Raw genomic sequence first — 22,374 nt, forward strand, 5'->3', positions numbered from 1 at the left:
TAACTAACTTTTTTATTTCCGTCCGATTCTTTGCTTTCGCATAAAACATAAACAACAAACAATGACGTAATATCTTCTAATAATAGCACAGAGGTGTTTTTAGTTCGAGTCCAAGTGAATGCTGGAATTTTGAACTCTTAAAGGTTTTGGATGCCCAACTAATTCTGAGTATTAACGCTGGAAAGTAAATGCGGTTGGTGGTTAATTGTTGGCCATAGAAACAGTCTCATAGTATAGTAAAAAACCTATCTGTGCAAAGTGTAGTTCTTAAAATAAGATCTAGATGTAGATCCTTTCGATCTTGTCTCATGTAAACATGGCCTAGATCTATGAAATATTAATACTTTCATAGAGTAGAAATAAGAAATAATAAATAAACACTACATAATTTACATATACGATACAAAACTTAATAAGATACACCGAAAGAAAGATAAAAGAAAACTTCTTATTCCATATGCTAGGATAATCTAGTACAAATACTCCTTTCTCCCTAGATCTAGTACAATTAGAGCATGGAGTAGGTCGCCTGAATAAGCCAGAAAAATCAGCGCCTTAGCAGAGTTTAGGTTTAGGTCACCGATTAACAGAAATACTTAAACTAGCTCATGTAAAAATCGTTTCATTTAAAGAGGCTTCTGTAATAAAAACGGGAATGGACAAACGGCCTGAGATCTCCCCAATGAGACATAAAGCAGTGCTATGTCTTACCCAAGGAAAACACTGCATTGCCAGGTCGTAGACAGGAAAGGCTTGCTAATTTCATGTCAGTGTAGGATGTAAACAGATAACCAAACGGACGCTTTAATTCCCAGTCGGATGCAGCAGTACCTTGAGAAAGGAAAAGCAAAATGTAAATGTATCCACTTTCATGTGATCTATTGGGGGCCATCTTCGGAGGCGTGGGTTCAAATCCCACCGCTGCGACGGTGTTAAGATAGATACTTGGCATGAAATGACAACACTTTCATAATATAAACAAATAACTCGCTTCTTTAATCAGCCCTCTTGGCTCACAGAGTAGTGTCCCCTATGAAGGGGCATACATCTTCCTAATATATACATTATACCTAAAAGGTGAGGGGTTATCGAAAATAGTATATGAGTTATTGAACGGGGCGTGACATACCATCAACAATCTCTTTCTAGGGTCAAGGGCTAACGAGGGTGCCGTGTGGCCAGCACATGAACCAACAACTTTTACTTTCCAAAACTTAATGTCAGGTGCCCATGAGAGTTGGATAAACTCAGAGGTGTCGGCTCGGACCCCGCGTGCTTTACCACTCAACCACCACAAGAAAAATATAATCTGCTAAATATGAGCTAGATGATTGGTTAGCCGTGTTTTGGAGTGAGTCTGTGTTTCTATGGTGACGGTGGGAAGAGATTAGCTATGCAGTGTGGATGATGCAAGAACGACGGAATTGTCAGCTGTGTAACGAAGGACGGACGAAAACCATATGGCCAGACGTGTCATTGTAGCAAGCTAGATTTTTTGTTGCCAATATCATTTTTATATTATTTTTATATTATTTTTATATTATTTTTATATCATTTTTATATTATTTTTATATCATTTTTATATTATTACTCAAGTAGTGAATAGTTTTTTTTTTATCTCAAGAAGTAAAAGTAAAGTTCCCCTTTCAGACCTTTCGGACTATAGGGCAGATAATGTAAAGGTCATCTGATTCTGTGGCCTACGAGGGTGTCAGTAATGTCAGATACGACCGTTCAATTAAGAAAATGACAACAATGTTCTTTGAGCATTTATTTTCAATTCTATGAACAAATCTAAAAAAGAAAGAGTTAGATGAATCTATATTTTTAATATTTAGAATGGAATGTGTCTTTTGATTGTAAATGTGGTTCCACTTCAAAAGATCGAACTTACTGTTGTACTCTTTTCGATAAAAAAAATTCCAAAAACGTGATTTCTAGTAACATTTCACAAGTTCTAGAGATACAGTGCGTATGATTAACGGATGGGGGCCGCTGTAAAAAAGTAAAAAAAAAATAGCAAAAAGAATGGTGCTATCACGGTTAAAATGATCTTGATGCTGAATAGCTGGATGTTTCTCTCTTGTTAGTTGAACTCGTTGGTCTTTGCCGAATAGTCAGGGACGTGGATATCTTGTAACCGGGTTGCCGAGGATTCTATATCTCTAGATCTAAAGACTACCTTAGACATTGAATAAGTGAAGATCCTTTTAAATCAAATACAGAACTTTAATTTAAAAAAAAACTAAGAATCACTGTAATGTACAGTATTTACCATAGTAAACTGTATCGAAATAAAAATATTCAAATTTGCCACTAGATTTAATACAAATACAAAACATGTCTCTACTAGTACTTCTTCACTCTACAAGATTTCCATTCAGACTGACTTGTCCTCGAGTCTGTACTTGACCTTTTAACCAAGATATTTGGCTTAACCAATGAAATCATTTCTTCAACCATTCAATTCATTTTCTAACAAGTGTTATACGCGTGTTAGCCAGATGTTTGCTACGTCATTGGAAAAACCGATGTAGACCTTAACCTTGACTTGATTTTACTTTAAATTATTTAATATTTTAAATTAATATTTGACATCAATGTCATGACAGGTGCATACTTAGGTCGTTTGGTAAAAAAAAAAAAAAAAAAAAACTTCAATGAGATGCAATTTGAAATTATGGTCTTAAAATTGTACAGTACAAACAATTTTTAAATTTAAAAAAGGTTTCTTATTAGGTTGTTATTTAATTGTATTTTTATCTGGGTCACATTTAAATGGCTGCATGTGTGTGAGTTCAAGAGCACTACCGCTGAGACAACTCACCTATATAGAGACTCTTCTGACGTTCAGAACACGAAGTTGTTGGACTTATTTTATATCTGTAAATGTCAACACAATATTTCTATTTATACAATTATTCTAGCATTATCATTCAGCTAGGACTTACTATGTTTATCGTCTACTATACAGTGTCACGGAATGGGTCATGCTTAGTGTAGTTTTAGGGTACTAGTGTAAGGGTTGGGTAAAAAGTTTAGTGACAACAGATCCCACTAAAATCGTATCGTATAACTTAACAAATTTACTGCGGCCTCCTGTCGATATACCAGGCGCTCCTGGAAATCTCTTGAAATAGCAAAAATACGAAAAAGTCCTAGAAATATCCAAAAATTATTAAAATCTTTTGAAAACTCATACAAATCTTCTGAAATATTTAGACGAAAATTGTCATTTTGTTCAATATGGAAACGCGAATCCTATGCGCGATAAATAAAAAACGGAATTTATCACGTAATTGTGGAATCTGGTGAAAGAAGCTTCTCGGGCCTCAAACTAATGAAGAATTACTTGCAGTAAACAATTCTCGTAGATAGATTGAAACATTCAGTAATTCTTGCTATTGAGCGTGATGTATGTAGCAAATACAATTTTTAGGATATACTGTATGACTTCCCTACACGCAAGGCTCGCAAAGTATATTTGTACGTAGTAAATAATGACTAAAATGCAAAAAAAAATTTTGTTTGTTATAAAAACTCCTAAATTTTCTTTATTATCCGTATCCCTACCCAAACTTGGCTCCACGAAATCCGTTTCGCATATGGACCCACAACGGTTGAGTCCGGCAGTGCTATTTAGTGATGGGTAAATACAAAGTAGATTACTTGTTCTCCTTCCCTCCTTCTTTTTTTCTCTGCTAAAACTAAGTGAGGTAGAAAAAAAAAAAGGATCTTTCTTGATATATTGTGACGGGTGAATACTACTTGTTCTCCCCCCCCCCCTCTTTTTTACGTCGGGTAACTCTTGTTCGTCCGACGTGCAGAAATAAAAGAGTGATCTTTCCTTTACTTCTTCTTCTTGTCCAAACTGTTGAGACATGAAGAGAATTATATATATATATATATATATATATATATATATATATATATATATATTTATTTATTTATTTATTTATTTATTTATTTATTTATATAAAGCTAATATAACACATTTTGTCCTGATAAAAATATTACATTGACGTGGGGAGCCCGCAGAATGTGAGATGCTTCGATAAAATGTGTATTTTGCAATTTGGGTAACACTTTTTTCCAATGATTTAAACATTCTTTGTTACCCATTTATTTGTGAGAAGAAAGCATTATCACACTTTTACGATATTATATGTTCCCTTTTCAGAGCTGCCGATCTATATAGAGCTTATGCTGTAAAGGTCATCTGTTTTTGTGGCCAACGGTTTAAGTGTCACGTGGCCAACACAACGACCAACCGTTTTTCCTTTCCCCAGTTAATGTCAGGTACCTGTCATGCGCATATGGAGTTGCTTCTTTGCTAGGTGTGTTTCTTTGGTGCACAATGAAAGTTTGTGCTCTGTATCTGGTGACGCGCTATGTTGGCGTCATTGCTTCTTTGTTAGGTGTGTTTCTTTGGTGCACAATGAAAGTTTGTGCTCTGTATCTGGTGACGCGCTATGTTGGCGTCATTGCTTCTTTGCTAGGTGTGTTTCTTTGGTGCACAATGAAAGTTTGTGCTCTGTATCTGGTGACGCGCTATGTTGGCGTCATTGCTTCTTTGTTAGGTGTGTTTCTTTGGTGCACAATGAAAGTTTGTGCGCTGTATCTGGTGACGCGCTATGTTGGCGTCATTGCTTCTTTGCTAGGTGTGTTTCTTTGGTGCACAATGAAAGTTTGTGCTCTGTATCTGGTGACGCGCTATGTTGGCGTCATTGCTTCTTTGCTAGGTGTGTTTCTTTGGTGCACAATGAAAGTTTGTGCTCTGTATCTGGTGACGCGCTATGTTGGCGTCATTGCTTCTTTGCTAGGCGTGTTTCTTTGGTGCACAATGAAAGTTTGTGCTCTGTATCTGGTGACGCGCTATGTTGGCGTCATTGCTTCTTTGCTAGGTGTGTTTCTTTGGTGCACAATGAAAGTTTGTGCTCTGTATCTGGTGACGCGCTATGTTGGCGTCATTGCTTCTTTGCTAGGTGTGTTTCTTTGGTGCACAATGAAAGTTTGTGCTCTGTATCTGGTGACGCGCTATGTTGGCGTCATTGCTTCTTTGTTAGGTGTGTTTCTTTGGTGCACAATGAAAGTTTGTGCGCTGTATCTGGTGACGCGCTATGTTGGCGTCATTGCTTCTTTGTTAGGTGTGTTTCTTTGGTGCACAATGAAAGTTTGTGCTCTGTATCTGGTGACGCGCTATGTTGGCGTCATTGCTTCTTTGTTAGGTGTGTTTCTTTGGTGCACAATGAAAGTTTGTGCTCTGTATCTGGTGACGCGCTATGTTGGCGTCATTGCTTCTTTGTTAGGTGTGTTTCTTTGGTGCACAATGAAAGTTTGTGCTCTGTATCTGGTGACGCGCTATGTTGGCGTCATTGCTTCTTTGTTAGGTGTGTTTCTTTGGTGCACAATGAAAGTTTGTGCGCTGTATCTGGTGACGCGCTATGTTGGCGTCATTGCTTCTTTGTTAGGTGTGTTTCTTTGGTGCACAATGAAAGTTTGTGCTCTGTATCTGGTGACGCGCTATGTTGGCGTCATTGCTTCTTTGCTAGGTGTGTTTCTTTGGTGCACAATGAAAGTTTGTGCTCTGTATCTGGTGACGCGCTATGTTGGCGTCATTGCTTCTTTGCTAGGTGTGTTTCTTTGGTGCACAATGAAAGTTTGTGCTCTGTATCTGGTGACGCGCTATGTTGGCGTCATTGCTTCTTTGTTAGGTGTGTTTCTTTGGTGCACAATGAAAGTTTGTGCTCTGTATCTGGTGACGCGCTATGTTGGCGTCATTGCTTCTTTGCTAGGCGTGTTTCTTTGGTGCACAATGAAAGTTTGTGCTCTGTATCTGGTGACGCGCTATGTTGGCGTCATTGCTTCTTTGTTAGGTGTGTTTCTTTGGTGCACAATGAAAGTTCGTGCGCTGTATCTGGTGACGCGCTATGTTGGCGTCATTGCTTCTTTGTTAGGTGTGTTTCTTTGGTGCACAATGAAAGTTTGTGCTCTGTATCTGGTGACGCGCTATGTTGGCGTCATTGCTTCTTTGCTAGGTGTGTTTCTTTGGTGCACAATGAAAGTTTGTGCTCTGTATCTGGTGACGCGCTATGTTGGCGTCATTGCTTCTTTGTTAGGTGTGTTTCTTTGGTGCACAATGAAAGTTTGTGCTCTGTATCTGGTGACGCGCTATGTTGGCGTCATTGCTTCTTTGCTAGGTGTGTTTCTTTGGTGCACAATGAAAGTTTGTGCTCTGTATCTGGTGACGCGCTATGTTGGCGTCATTGCTTCTTTGCTAGGCGTGTTTCTTTGGTGCACAATGAAAGTTTGTGCTCTGTATCTGGTGACGCGCTATGTTGGCGTCATTGCTTCTTTGCTAGGTGTGTTTCTTTGGTGCACAATGAAAGTTTGTGCTCTGTATCTGGTGACGCGCTATGTTGGCGTCATTGCTTCTTTGTTAGGTGTGTTTCTTTGGTGCACAATGAAAGTTTGTGCTCTGTATCTGGTGACGCGCTATGTTGGCGTCATTGCTTCTTTGTTAGGTGTGTTTCTTTGGTGCACAATGAAAGTTTGTGCTCTGTATCTGGTGACGCGCTATGTTGGCGTCATTGCTTCTTTGTTAGGTGTGTTTCTTTGGTGCACAATGAAAGTTTGTGCTCTGTATCTGGTGACGCGCTATGTTGGCGTCATTGCTTCTTTGTTAGGTGTGTTTCTTTGGTGCACAATGAAAGTTTGTGCTCTGTATCTGGTGACGCGCTATGTTGGCGTCATTGCTTCTTTGCTAGGTGTGTTTCTTTGGTGCACAATGAAAGTTTGTGCGCTGTATCTGGTGACGCGCTATGTTGGCGTCATTGCTTCTTTGTTAGGTGTGTTTCTTTGGTGCACAATGAAAGTTTGTGCTCTGTATCTGGTGACGCGCTATGTTGGCGTCATTGCTTCTTTGTTAGGTGTGTTTCTTTGGTGCACAATGAAAGTTTGTGCTCTGTATCTGGTGACGCGCTATGTTGGCGTCATTGCTTCTTTGTTAGGTGTGTTTCTTTGGTGCACAATGAAAGTTTGTGCTCTGTATCTGGTGACGCGCTATGTTGGCGTCATTGCTTCTTTGCTAGGTGTGTTTCTTTGGTGCACAATGAAAGTTTGTGCTCTGTATCTGGTGACGCGCTATGTTGGCGTCATTGCTTCTTTGTTAGGTGTGTTTCTTTGGTGCACAATGAAAGTTTGTGCGCTGTATCTGGTGACGCGCTATGTTGGCGTCATTGCTTCTTTGTTAGGTGTGTTTCTTTGGTGCACAATGAAAGTTTGTGCGCTGTATCTGGTGACGCGCTATGTTGGCGTCATTGCTTCTTTGCTAGGTGTGTTTCTTTGGTGCACAATGAAAGTTTGTGCGCTGTATCTGGTGACGCGCTATGTTGGCGTCATTGCTTCTTTGTTAGGTGTGTTTCTTTGGTGCACAATGAAAGTTTGTGCTCTGTATCTGGTGACGCGCTATGTTGGCGTCATTGCTTCTTTGCTAGGTGTGTTTCTTTGGTGCACAATGAAAGTTTGTGCTCTGTATCTGGTGACGCGCTATGTTGGCGTCATTGCTTCTTTGTTAGGTGTGTTTCTTTGGTGCACAATGAAAGTTTGTGCGCTGTATCTGGTGACGCGCTATGTTGGCGTCATTGCTTCTTTGTTAGGTGTGTTTCTTTGGTGCACAATGAAAGTTTGTGCTCTGTATCTGGTGACGCGCTATGTTGGCGTCATTGCTTCTTTGTTAGGTGTGTTTCTTTGGTGCACAATGAAAGTTTGTGCTCTGTATCTGGTGACGCGCTATGTTGGCGTCATTGCTTCTTTGCTAGGTGTGTTTCTTTGGTGCACAATGAAAGTTTGTGCGCTGTATCTGGTGACGCGCTATGTTGGCGTCATTGCTTCTTTGCTAGGTGTGTTTCTTTGGTGCACAATGAAAGTTTGTGCGCTGTATCTGATTACGCGCTATGTTGGCGTCATTGCTTCTTTGCTAGGTGTGTTTCTTTGGTGCACAATGAAAGTTTGTGCTCTGTATCTGGTGACGCGCTATGTTGGCGTCATTGCTTCTTTGCTAGGTGTGTTTCTTTGGTGCACAATGAAAGTTTGTGCGCTGTATCTGGTGACGCGCTATGTTGGCGTCATTGCTTCTTTGTTAGGTGTGTTTCTTTGGTGCACAATGAAAGTTTGTGCTCTGTATCTGGTGACGCGCTATGTTGGCGTCATTGCTTCTTTGTTAGGTGTGTTTCTTTGGTGCACAATGAAAGTTTGTGCTCTGTATCTGGTGACGCGCTATGTTGGCGTCATTGCTTCTTTGTTAGGTGTGTTTCTTTGGTGCACAATGAAAGTTTGTGCGCTGTATCTGGTGACGCGCTATGTTGGCGTCATTGCTTCTTTGCTAGGTGTGTTTCTTTGGTGCACAATGAAAGTTTGTGCGCTGTATCTGGTGACGCGCTATGTTGGCGTCATTGCTTCTTTGTTAGGTGTGTTTCTTTGGTGCACAATGAAAGTTTGTGCTCTGTATCTGGTGACGCGCTATGTTGGCGTCATTGCTTCTTTGCTAGGTGTGTTTCTTTGGTGCACAATGAAAGTTTGTGCTCTGTATCTGGTGACGCGCTATGTTGGCGTCATTGCTTCTTTGCTAGGTGTGTTTCTTTGGTGCACAATGAAAGTTTGTGCTCTGTATCTGGTGACGCGCTATGTTGGCGTCATTGCTTCTTTGTTAGGTGTGTTTCTTTGGTGCACAATGAAAGTTTGTGCGCTGTATCTGGTGACGCGCTATGTTGGCGTCATTGCTTCTTTGTTAGGTGTGTTTCTTTGGTGCACAATGAAAGTTTGTGCGCTGTATCTGATGACGCGCTATGTTGGCGTCATTGCTTCTTTGTTAGGTGTGTTTCTTTGGTGCACAATGAAAGTTTGTGCGCTGTATCTGGTGACGCGCTATGTTGGCGTCATTGCTTCTTTGCTAGGTGTGTTTCTTTGGTGCACAATGAAAGTTTGTGCGCTGTATCTGGTGACGCGCTATGTTGGCGTCATTGCTTCTTTGCTAGGTGTGTTTCTTTGGTGCACAATGAAAGTTTGTGCGCTGTATCTGGTGACGCGCTATGTTGGCGTCATTGCTTCTTTGTTAGGTGTGTTTCTTTGGTGCACAATGAAAGTTTGTGCGCTGTATCTGGTGACGCGCTATGTTGGCGTCATTGCTTCTTTGTTAGGTGTGTTTCTTTGGTGCACAATGAAAGTTTGTGCTCTGTATCTGGTGACGCGCTATGTTGGCGTCATTGCTTCTTTGTTAGGTGTGTTTCTTTGGTGCACAATGAAAGTTTGTGCTCTGTATCTGGTGACGCGCTATGTTGGCGTCATTGCTTCTTTGCTAGGTGTGTTTCTTTGGTGCACAATGAAAGTTTGTGCTCTGTATCTGGTGACGCGCTATGTTGGCGTCATTGCTTCTTTGCTAGGTGTGTTTCTTTGGTGCACAATGAAAGTTTGTGCGCTGTATCTGGTGACGCGCTATGTTGGCGTCATTGCTTCTTTGTTAGGTGTGTTTCTTTGGTGCACAATGAAAGTTTGTGCGCTGTATCTGGTGACGCGCTATGTTGGCGTCATTGCTTCTTTGTTAGGCGTGTTTCTTTGGTGCACAATGAAAGTTTGTGCTCTGTATCTGGTGACGCGCTATGTTGGCGTCATTGCTTCTTTGCTAGGTGTGTTTCTTTGGTGCACAATGAAAGTTTGTGCTCTGTATCTGGTGACGCGCTATGTTGGCGTCATTGCTTCTTTGCTAGGCGTGTTTCTTTGGTGCACAATGAAAGTTTGTGCGCTGTATCTGGTGACGCGCTATGTTGGCGTCATTGCTTCTTTGTTAGGTGTGTTTCTTTGGTGCACAATGAAAGTTTGTGCTCTGTATCTGGTGACGCGCTATGTTGGCGTCATTGCTTCTTTGCTAGGCGTGTTTCTTTGGTGCACAATGAAAGTTTGTGCTCTGTATCTGGTGACGCGCTATGTTGGCGTCATTGCTTCTTTGCTAGGCGTGTTTCTTTGGTGCACAATGAAAGTTTGTGCTCTGTATCTGGTGACGCGCTATGTTGGCGTCATTGCTTCTTTGCTAGGCGTGTTTCTTTGGTGCACAATGAAAGTTTGTGCTCTGTATCTGGTGACGCGCTATGTTGGCGTCATTGCTTCTTTGCTAGGCGTGTTTCTTTGGTGCACAATGAAAGTTTGTGCTCTGTATCTGGTGACGCGCTATGTTGGCGTCATTGCTTCTTTGCTAGGCGTATTTCTTTGGTGCACAATGAAAGTTTGTGCTCTGTATCTGGTGACGCGCTATGTTGGCGTCATTGCTTCTTTGCTAGGCGTGTTTCTTTGGTGCACAATGAAAGTTTGTGCTCTATCTGGTGACGCGCTATGTTGGCGTCATTGCTTCTTTGCTAGGCGTGTTTCTTTGGTGCACAATGAAAGTTTGTGCTCTGTATCTGGTGACGCGCTATGTTGGCGTCATTGCTTCTTTGCTAGGTGTGTTTCTTTGGTGCACAATGAAAGTTTGTGCGCTGTATCTGGTGACGCGCTATGTTGGCGTCATTGCTTCTTTGTTAGGTGTGTTTCTTTGGTGCACAATGAAAGTTTGTGCTCTGTATCTGGTGACGCGCTATGTTGGCGTCATTGCTTCTTTGCTAGGCGTGTTTCTTTGGTGCACAATGAAAGTTTGTGCTCTGTATCTGGTGACGCGCTATGTTGGCGTCATTGCTTCTTTGTTAGGTGTGTTTCTTTGGTGCACAATGAAAGTTTGTGCTCTGTATCTGGTGACGCGCTATGTTGGCGTCATTGCTTCTTTGCTAGGCGTGTTTCTTTGGTGCACAATGAAAGTTTGTGCTCTGTATCTGGTGACGCGCTATGTTGGCGTCATTGCTTCTTTGCTAGGTGTGTTTCTTTGGTGCACAATGAAAGTTTGTGCGCTGTATCTGGTGACGCGCTATGTTGGCGTCATTGCTTCTTTGTTAGGTGTGTTTCTTTGGTGCACAATGAAAGTTTGTGCTCTGTATCTGGTGACGCGCTATGTTGGCGTCATTGCTTCTTTGCTAGGCGTGTTTCTTTGGTGCACAATGAAAGTTTGTGCTCTGTATCTGGTGACGCGCTATGTTGGCGTCATTGCTTCTTTGCTAGGTGTGTTTCTTTGGTGCACAATGAAAGTTTGTGCTCTGTATCTGGTGACGCGCTATGTTGGCGTCATTGCTTCTTTGCTAGGTGTGTTTCTTTGGTGCACAATGAAAGTTTGTGCTCTGTATCTGGTGACGCGCTATGTTGGCGTCATTGCTTCTTTGTTAGGTGTGTTTCTTTGGTGCACAATGAAAGTTTGTGCTCTGTATCTGGTGACGCGCTATGTTGGCGTCATTGCTTCTTTGCTAGGTGTGTTTCTTTGGTGCACAATGAAAGTTTGTGCTCTGTATCTGGTGACGCGCTATGTTGGCGTCATTGCTTCTTTGCTAGGTGTGTTTCTTTGGTGCACAATGAAAGTTTGTGCGCTGTATCTGGTGACGCGCTATGTTGGCGTCATTGCTTCTTTTTATTCTGCTAGGGTAGCCGATTCTTGGCTGGAACTTTCTGTTAGTTGTTTTTCCCCCCAGCATTGGGTAAGATAGGTTATTCTTTATTTTTTTTTTTTGTTCTTTCGTAGCTCTAAAGTTGTTATATTATAATCGTGTGAACTGTGGTCACAATGAATGCATATTTTTTTCTTGTTTTTGGGGGGAAGCAGGCTTGGGAGTCTGCTGGAGTCAAGCCTGAAGATGATCCTTAGTTGTACCCCGCTCGGCTATTATACATGGCTCCGCGAGCACAGAATGGACTGTTCGCTATGAGACTAAGGTGTGCATGCCTGTTAACTAGTACTATGTTGCATAATTTCACCTAACTAAGCCCTCTGATCTGGAATTGTATTATGTATAATCAGCATTCATGTCATCGAATCATTACACCTTTGATATTTACACTCTCGTTGTTAACTAGCCTACGTTAATATAGTGCCATAACTTATTATGTTTTCTGTGACAGGTTTTCGCGTGTGACGTTTGGCTTAACGTCTAGGGGATGATTATTTTTCAAATACAAATACAATACAAATACAATTTTTTACCTATAATCTGAAAACTTGTAATACGTGGAGCTGACACCTCTGCAGAATATATTTATTTTAAACCACTCATCCATTACACAAATTGTCGTTTCATTATAGGCGTCCCTGAAAAAAAATAACATGATATCAACCTCGATTTCTGCTATCTGTTCAACTGAATTAAAACGGCCGGCTATCATTGTCTTTCTCTGTCTCTCTCTTTTTGAATCTCTCTCTCATTTTCATCGTCTCTCTCTCTCATCTCTTCTTCTCTCTTCTTTTCTCTCTCTCCCTCCCTCTTTCTATCTCTCCTTCGCTCCTTCTTGAGACAAGGGGGTTTATTAGGTGGCCGTTTTAATGTGTCTAGGAGGTTTCAGAGTTTGAGAGCACAGACTTTCAGAAATTTACTTATAGGCACATCAGTATAAATGCAGGCAACAATGATATATATATATATATACAAGGTTTATTGTACAGGAAAGGTTAAGGTGTAATGATAATACAGACGTTACTTCAAAAAAGAAGATGATTACGTCCTACGCGTCATGCATTCAGTCATGCATATTAACCAATGACTTAAGTTCTGTCAAGTCACTGATTTTCCTGGCTAGCTCAGGCAACCCATTCCATGCTCTAATAGCACTAGGGAAGAAGGAGTATTTGTACAAATTTGTCCTAACATATGGGATGAAGAATGTGCCTTTATCTTTGAGTCTTTTTTTTTTAATTAAAATTTTGTTTTTGTATTTGAAGATTACGATTTAGTTTTTTATGTATAATTGCTACTTTACATTTGAGTCTTCTGTCCTGAAGGCTTTCTAATTTTAGTGATTTTACTAAAGGTGTTACTCTAGTCGACAATATATTACACTGAATCTATCTAAACATGGATAGACTGCTTCGACCGGGAAGGTTTGATGTGGAACCTACCACACCTCAAGCACCAGAAAAGTGGCTGCACTAGTACGAAAACTTTAAAACATTTTTATCTGTAGTTGGAAGCGTGGTCGAGAGGCCAAGTGCGCTTGAACTTGGCTTGGCTTGGCTACCTAGAAGGGGGCTCGAGGTTCGACACCCGACTCGGGCAGAGTTGTGTTTACTGAGCGCCAAAAGGCAGCAACTCCTGGATAAACCCTCCCCTCCACCGGTCCACAAATGAGAGGCTTTAAGCAAGAAAGTAGCGCTATATAAAAGCTATAATATTTATAATTATAATAGTTACTATAGAAAATGTAGATAACAAGAAACTAGTAATAAACTACATTTCGCTATCTGTGTACCAGATGATAAGTGACATAGAAACGTAACATGTACATGTATGAATGAACGCAGGGCGCACGTTATCCACGTGTAGACAGGAACAGGGTCAAAGTATTGACGCCTTTCTTCAAAGACTCCGCAGTCTATCCTAGGATAGCAATTTCAAAGCCGTGACAGCTGAGCAGCATCGTGACGTGATGCAATAATCACTGGAATTGCCTCCAACAGTATTAGAAAACACCTCCTGGAGAAAACAGATTTAGAGTTGAAGGATGCCTTTAAGGAAGCCAGAGTACTTGAACACGCCTATCAACATTCGTTGTTGTATGAGTCACAGCCCGAAACCACTTGTGGGGCTACTAGAAATGCTTCTATCTCTTCCTGTTATCTCCCTCCTTCTCTTCTTCTATCTCTTCCTGTTATCTCCCTCCTTCTCTTCTTCTATCTCTTCCTGTTATCTCCCTCCTTCTCTTCTTCTATCTCTTCCTGTTATCTCCCTCCTCATGATCCGGTAACTAGCAGAAATAGACAGCACAACAGCCGGCAGCCTATACTTTCCCCAACTATAGTAAGGTACCTATTAAAGTTGGGTGGAATCAGGGGCGCCAAGCGCCTAACCACTATGCTCCTATCTCATTCTCTCTCTTTCTCCAATTCTCTTTCTTCTTCTCTCGCTCTCCTTCTCTTTCTTTCTCTCTCCCTCTCTCTCCTCCACCATAAGGTTGTGACTTAAATAGAGGTTTTTGTAAAAATAAATTTTAAAATTGAAAAAAAAAAAACCCAACTCACTTTATCGCAATAAAGAAATAGTCTGTGCCGAAATATTTTTCAGATATGGCCGTAAAGCTCGCCATATTGTGGTTATTCTTTTGAATGTATACTGTCAGGCCATAGTCTCCAGTGCCCTCCAGTATCAAGAACTCCACTTTCTCAACTGGTTTAGTTTTTAAGAGGCTAGAAAGAAAACGACCAAAGACCAACACATAAAACATAAAGTTTGAATAGATATTTCTTGAGTCTTTCTCTTTCTTTGATTATCACTTTCTCATTTGTATTTATGTCTGTCTTTCGGTGTGTCTATCTATCTATCTATCTATCTATCTATCTATCTATCTTATCTATCTATCTATCTATCTATTCTATTCTATCTATCTATTCTATCTATCTATCTATCTATTCTATCTATTCTATTCTATTCTATCTATCTATCTATCTATCTATCTATCTATCTATCTATTCTATCTATTCTATTCTATCTATCTATCTATCTATCTATCTATCTATCTATCTATCTTATCTATCTATCTATTCTATTCTATTCTATCTATCTATTCTATCTATCTATCTATCATCTATCTATTCTATCTATCTATCGATCATCTATCTATCTATCTATCTTATCTATCTATCGATCATCTATCTATTCTATCTATCTAGCTTAGCTAGCTACCTAGATAGACAGAGAGACACACACACACACACAGTTAGAAGATAAAGACAAAAAGAAAGAGACAGAGGGACACAAAGAGGCTAAAAGTGAGAGAGAGACTTCTAGACGGATTTGGAACGATTGGAAAAGAGAAAAAGTGGGAGTCGGTTAGAGTGGAAGACAACGAGGCAGACCAAAGACAATGACAAAGACAGACATTGAAAAAGTGTTTAGACTGAGGGAAATATAGAACAGAATTAAGAAACCAAATGAAATATCGAGGGGCTAGAGACAGAAATCAAATGACATCGACATAATGAGGGACTAGAGACAGAAATCAAATGACATCGACATAATGAGGGACTAGAGACAGAAATCAAATGACATATCGACATAATGAGGGGCTAGAGACAGAAATCAAATGACATCGACATAATGAGGGACTTGAGACAGAAATCAAATGACATCGACATAATGAGGGACTAGAGACAGAAATCAAATGACATCGACATAATGAGGGACTAGAGACAGAAATCAAATGACATCGACATAATGAGGGACTAGAGACAGAAATCGAATGACATCGACATAATGAGGGACTAGAGACAGAAATCAAATGACATCGACATAATGAGGGACTAGAGACAGAAATCAAATGACATATCGACATAATGAGGGACTAGAGACAGAAATCAAATGACATATCGACATAATGAGGGACTAGAGACAGAAATCAAATGACATCGACATAATGAGGGACTAGAGACAGAAATCAAATGACATATCGACATAATGAGGGGCTAGAGACAGAAATCAAATGACATCGACATAATGAGGGACTAGAGACAGAAATCAAATGACATCGACATAATGAGGGACTAGAGACAGAAATCAAATGACATCGACATAATGAGGGACTAGAGACAGAAATCAAATGACATCGACATAATGAGGGACTAGAGACAGAAATCAAATGACATCGACATAATGAGGGACTAGAGACAGAAATCGAATGACATCGACATAATGAGGGACTAGAGACAGAAATCAAATGACATCGACATAATGAGGGACTAGAGACAGAAATCAAATGACATATCGACATAATGAGGGACTAGAGACAGAAATCAAATGACATATCAACATAATGAGGGACCAGAGACAGAAATCAAACGACATATCGACATAACGAGGGGCCAGAGACAGAAATCAAACGACATATCGACATAACGAGGGACCAGAGACAGAAATCAAATGACATATCGACATAACGAGGGACCAGAGACAGAAATCAAATGACATATCGACATAACGAGGGACCAGAGACAGAAATAAAATGACATATCAACATAATGAGGGACCAGAGACAGAAATCAAATGACATATCGACATAATGAGGGACCAGAGACAGAAATAAAATGACATATCAACATAATGAGGGACCAGAGACAGAAATTAAATGACATATCGACATAATGAGGGACTAGAGACAGAAATTAAATGACATATCGACATAATGAGGGACTAGAGACAGAAATCAAATGACATATCGACATAATGAGGGACCAGAGACAGAAATCAAATGACATCGACATAATGAGGGGCTAGAGACAGAAATCAAATGACATATCGACATAACGAGGGACCAGAGACAGAAATCAAATGACATATCAACATAACGAGGGACCAGAGACAGAAATTAAATGACATATCGACATAACGAGGGACCAGAGACAGAAATCAAATGACATATCGACATAACTAGGGGCCAGAGACAGAAATCAAATGACATATCGACATAACGAGGGACCAGAGACAGAAATCAAATGACATATCGACATAACGAGGTACCAGAGACAGAAATCAAATGACATATCAACATAACGAGGGACCAGAGACAGAAATCAAATGACATATCAACATAACGAGGGACCAGAGACAGAAATCAAATGACATATCAACATAACGAGGGACCAGAGACAGAAATCAAATGACATATCGACATAATGAGGCACCAGAGACAGAAATCAAATGACATATCGACATAACGAGGGGCCAGAGACAGAAATCAAATGACATATCAACATAACGAGGGACCAGAGACAGAAATCAAATGACATATCAACATAACGAGGGACCAGAGACAGAAATCAAATGACATATCAACATAACGAGGGACCAGAGACAGAAATCAAATGACATATCGACATAACGAGGGACCAGAGACAGAAATCAAATGACATATCAACATAACGAGGGACCAGAGACAGAAATCAAATGACATATCAACATAACGAGGGACCAGAGACAGAAATCAAATGACATATCAACATAACGAGGGACCAGAGACAGAAATCAAATGACATATCAACATAACGAGGGACCAGAGACAGAAATCAAATGACATATCGACATAATGAGGCACCAGAGACAGAAATCAAATGACATATCGACATAACGAGGTACCAGAGACAGAAATCAAATGACATATCAACATAACGAGGGACCAGAGACAGAAATCAAATGACATATCAACATAACGAGGGACCAGAGACAGAAATCAAATGACATATCAACATAACGAGGGACCAGAGACAGAAATCAAATGACATATCGACATAATGAGGCACCAGAGACAGAAATCAAATGACATATCGACATAACGAGGGACCAGAGACAGAAATCAAATGACATATCGACATAATGAGGGACCATAGACAGAAATTAAATGACATATCAACATAATGAGGGACCAGAGACAGAAATCAAATGACATATCGACATAATGAGGGACCAAAGACAAAAATCAAATGACATATCAACATAATGAAGGACCAGAGACAGAAATCAAATGACATATCGACATAACGAGGGACCAGAGACAGAAATCAAATGACATATCGACATAACGAGGGACCAGAGACAGAAATCAAATGACATATCGACATAACGAGGGACTAGAGACAGAAATCAAATGACATCGACATAATGAGGGACTAGAGACAGAAATCAAATGACATCGACATAATGAGGAGACAGAAAGAGATTGACCAGATAAAACGTTTTTTTTTTAATGTTTGTCATTCACTCAATGTTCACCTGCAAAGTGACACTGACCCTAATACGCTACTCAAAAAGGTCCAAACTAACTCCAAAGTCAACTCACCCCACATAAGATTCTATCGTGACGTTCACCATTGACTTAGCTGGGATAACTATAGTATTAGTAATGGCATCAACACTGTTCCAGATTCGAATTTTTAAACATACCTGTCAATGTAACAGTGTTGTATAAATTTTAACTTTTTTAGAAACAGACAGTGAAATAAGGGAAATAACTGCATATATACAGACATATTTCTAAATATTTTAACATTAATTTCCCTTTTCTATTTAAATATTTAAAAAAACGTGTAGCATTAATTAATAAAGTAATTGGTTCATTTGTATTCATGTTTTGTCATGGACAATGAATATCTGTGCAAAGTTTCAGCTTTATACGAGAATGGGTGAGGTAGAAATAAAGTGTACAATGTTTGTACCAGACAGACAGACAGACGAACTCGATAAAACTTTTGTAAAGAGAAAGGGGGAAGGAAATGAGGGGCTATAGACAGAAATCAACAGTAATAGAAAGTGGGAGAGACAGTTTTAAAGGTCGATTACCTCATTCATCTTAGTGATTGGACCCCACGATGACCTTTTAACTACTGTCAAACAACGCCAACTAGAACTCTATAGCCATATTACAATGTTTTCAGGGCTCCTAAAAATCCTCCTACAGGGAACAGTAACAGGTAAAAAGAAATAGAGGCAGATAAAGAAAGCGATGGGAAGACAACATAAAAGAAAGGACGGACCTGGCATTGAAAGATATTGTGATCCAAGTCAAAAGACAGAGAGGAATGGAGAACGAGGGTCAACAAATCTTGTGTGGTGCCCCAACATTCCAAACGAATAAAGGATAGGTGAAAGTGAAAGAAGGACCACATAATATTCATAAGGTGAATCGTTGATACTTATTCAGGCATCAATATACCTTTACTGCGAGCTCAATTTTTACACTTTATATTTCGTATCCTTTTATATATTACATCCCCACAAATGGCTGCCAAATTTGTGATATTATTACATTAATAAGTTCGTGTTTGATGTCTGATATTATTTCAAAGGTCCTCATCAAACTCCATTTGAGCAAAGTCATCAGAGGATCAAATCCTTCCTCGCAAAGCCCTGGACAGAAACCCTGCAGTTTTGCGTTGTGCAATGTGTATACAAGTTGTGAATTTTGGTTTTCACAGACGTCTCGAGACGGAGATCAGCAAGTCTGGGCCACTCAAAAAGAAAATGAGGCAAGGTTTCCTCTTTTTGACCTCAGAGGAGCATCGTGAGTAGAAGTTTGGCATGAGCCAAAAAGACAGTAGCCTGTCCTGCACTGTGCTACAATAGCTTGCTCAGGCCTGCACAGCCTCCATCACGGAAAAGTGCGGTCAGGGAGCTTCATGTGCTTGCAGACCACGAGGGCTTTGTCGCTAAGTCGACAAAGAGGAAGATGTGAAGAATCTTAATTTATCTCTGTAGGGCTAACGGATTACAACTTGAGTCCCTTTGAACTCCTGGCATTGAATGGTTCCCTACAACCAAGAAGAACCATAAAACCTAACATTCAAAATTATATTGGTTTGTTTGCTTTTTAAATTCATATGTTTATGTTTGTTTGCTTACATAACAAATAGAGATTACATTGCTTGTTAACTCTTTCTCTGCGTAATTATTTTTCTCATTCCGATCATAATCATCATCATCATCAAACTCCATCAACAATGAAGGGATATTTCTTAGAATATGTATCAAAGCCAGTTGTTTTTTTGTATTCATCACCATCAAACTCCATTTGAGTGAGGGCTTGAGAGGCTTAAATCCTCTTTTGCAAAAGCCCTGGACAGAAACCCTGCTGTCTTGCGTAGTGCATACACGACACCATAGAGGTCGAGAAATTTGTGGTTTCCCAGACCTGTCGAGGCGGAGATCAGCAAGTCTGGGGCAGTCAAACAGAATATGAGGCACGGTTTCCTCTTCTTCCCCGCAGCGGGGGCACCGTGAATCGAAATTTGGCCATAACCGTGAGAAATATGAGCCAACAGGACAGTGGCCTGTCCTGCACTGTGCCCTAATAGCTTGCTCAGGCCTGGACAGCCTCCACCACGGGGAAGTGCGGTCAGGGCGCCTCATGCGCTCCCAGCACTCAAATCACTTTTCCATTTTTAGCGGCCCCCGTAAGGGGAAAAAGCCGCTATTAGGTTTGTGCAAAATGTCCGTCTGTCCGTCTGTCCGTCTGTCTGTCTGTCCGTCTGTCCGTCTGTCCGTCTGTCCGTCTGTCCGTCTGTCACACTCAGATCTCGAAAACTAGAAGAGATATGAAAAATATTATTTCATCATTAAATCCGGCTTGAAAAGTTTAGGTGCAACGGCTACTTTTGGTTTTCTAAAAGCAAACCGTTTAATTTATAAAATTAATTATGCAAGCGATTTTTTCATAAAAATACACCAATTCTAAAACAATTACGTAAATGTAAGGGAGGCAATGTTACAATATGCTAACAAAGATGGACAATTTTTGTGTATTTTCAGTATCACTAAGTCAAATATATTTTTAAAATGTACAGGAAATGTTTACAACAAATACAAATAATAGTTAAAGACGTTTTTTCTGGTCAACTAGCTGCTAAAATTAAAAGAAAACATTTCTGTTTGTTTATAAAGGCTAATAATGCACTTTGTATGTAAATATCACGCACATTTTTTTAAATGGACTTTTTATGCAGCGATTTTCGTGCAGTAGCGTAACGTCGCAACATGATCAGGTGCTAAACCAATTCCTTAAACTTTTTTTAAAAATCAGATTTTATTTATTTTTTGTTTAGTGCCCCCATCCGAATAAAAGAAGCTTATTTTTGTGCGTTTTGTCTGTTGGTCGGTCTGTCCGTCATGATTAGATTTAAAAAACTAGAACTCTAAAAGCTATTGAAAATCTGATTTACCCTTTAATGTTCCTCCCATAACATCTCAATAGTTTTAAGTATCTAAAATTGATTGTTCCGGATTTTTTTGTGCAAAACTAATCAACGCCAACAAATGTTTGTTTGCTCTTCTAACTTATATTACATTCAATGTCCATGCTTAAACGTTGCAAAAACACATTATCAATAATATGTTGTTCCGTTTTTTATGTAAATAGCATATTAATGCTAAATCAAAATCTCTATACTGACTTATATTTCATTAAGTGTAAAAATGTTCCGGATATTGTTTTATAAAACATGAATTATGCCTAATTATTGTTTGAAATCGCATAAGGCTTTTAAAAAAAGTAATTTACTAGAATTGATTACTGAAAATTACTTTTTAGACATTTAATTTTCTTGTAAAACATAACATAGAAGTTTTGTAATCGATAAAGAAAGTTCCGGATTTTGTTTCTTACAAATCGTCGCCAGAAATTTCCGAATTTATTTAAAAATCTACTAACGCCAAATAATTGTTTGAACTCCCTCTTCTAATTAATAAACAAATAATCTTCTCATTTACGAAATAATGTTTTTACGGATTTTTATGAAAAATATTTTAACTCACTACTCTCTTACAGTACATTTAACTTTCTACCTAAAACATTAAAAAATCTAATTATCGTTAATATTATGTTCCGATTTTTAAGGAAAACAGAATCCAAACACCAAAGTAAGGTATGAAAATCTCTCCACGTGGCTGTAGTACATCTAAGGTTTATACGAGACCATCCAAAAAATTTAATTAACGGTATTACATTTATCTGAATTCTCTTTTTCTTTTACTATTTATACAAACATCCGGAACAATCTATTATATAAACTTTTCAATTGTGTTCATACCTAAAAATTATTGAGATGTTTTGAAACGTAAAATAAAGGTTAATCAATTTTTAATAACTTTTAGTTGTTTTTTTTATATCAAGATGACGGACTGACTGACAGACAAAACGCAAAAACAATGCGGCTTTGATCCTTTTTAAATAAATTCTATTAGAACTCAGTGCACCAATGTCTATGAACCCTCGTTAAATATCTCATGTAAATAAAGACATTTTTTTTTATGGTACCGGTACTAGCCTATTGTGAGGTAATGGAATTTTTTTTCTTTGACGTCATATGAATGAAATCTTTAAATGTAATGTTAAAAGAACGCACTCGGTGCACCAATGTCTATTAACCCTCGAAAAAATTGCTTGTATTAATGAAAACATATTTTAGTCTAACTAAGCCGTGTGACGTAGTGTTTTTTTTTCCTTTGACGTCACATGGAATGAATTCTTTAAATGAAATGCTAAAAGAACGCACTCGGTGCACCAATGTCTATGAACACTCGAGAAATGGCTCGTGTTGATGAAGGTGATTTTTAGTCTAGCTAGGCCTTGTGACGTAGTGTTTTTTTTTTCCTTTGACGTCATATGGAATGAATTCTTTAAAAGAAATGCTAAAAGAACGCACTCGGTGCACCAATGTCTATGAACACTCGATAAAAGGCTCGTAATGATGAAGGCGATTTTTATTCTAGCTAGGCC

The 22,374-nt window shown here is 39.3% G+C and overlaps 1 protein-coding gene across 1 annotated transcript in view; it reads right to left on the reverse strand.

Moving 5' to 3' along the window:
- The window catches only part of LOC106053393 (uncharacterized), a 49,681-nt gene that overhangs the window by 21,782 nt on the left and 5,525 nt on the right, over positions 1 to 22,374 (reverse strand). The window contains exons 3-7 of the mRNA XM_056016652.1: positions 17,944 to 18,047; positions 14,138 to 14,302; positions 12,110 to 12,214; positions 2,828 to 2,883; positions 712 to 831 (exon numbers count right to left, since the gene is read on the reverse strand). Coding sequence (XP_055872627.1) covers positions 712 to 831; positions 2,828 to 2,883; positions 12,110 to 12,214; positions 14,138 to 14,302; positions 17,944 to 18,047 — 550 coding nt within the window. The remainder of the gene's footprint in view (positions 1 to 711; positions 832 to 2,827; positions 2,884 to 12,109; positions 12,215 to 14,137; positions 14,303 to 17,943; positions 18,048 to 22,374) is intronic.

This window comes from Biomphalaria glabrata, chromosome 18 (assembly GCF_947242115.1).
Source record: "Biomphalaria glabrata chromosome 18, xgBioGlab47.1, whole genome shotgun sequence".
Classification (NCBI taxonomy): domain Eukaryota; kingdom Metazoa; phylum Mollusca; class Gastropoda; family Planorbidae; genus Biomphalaria; species Biomphalaria glabrata.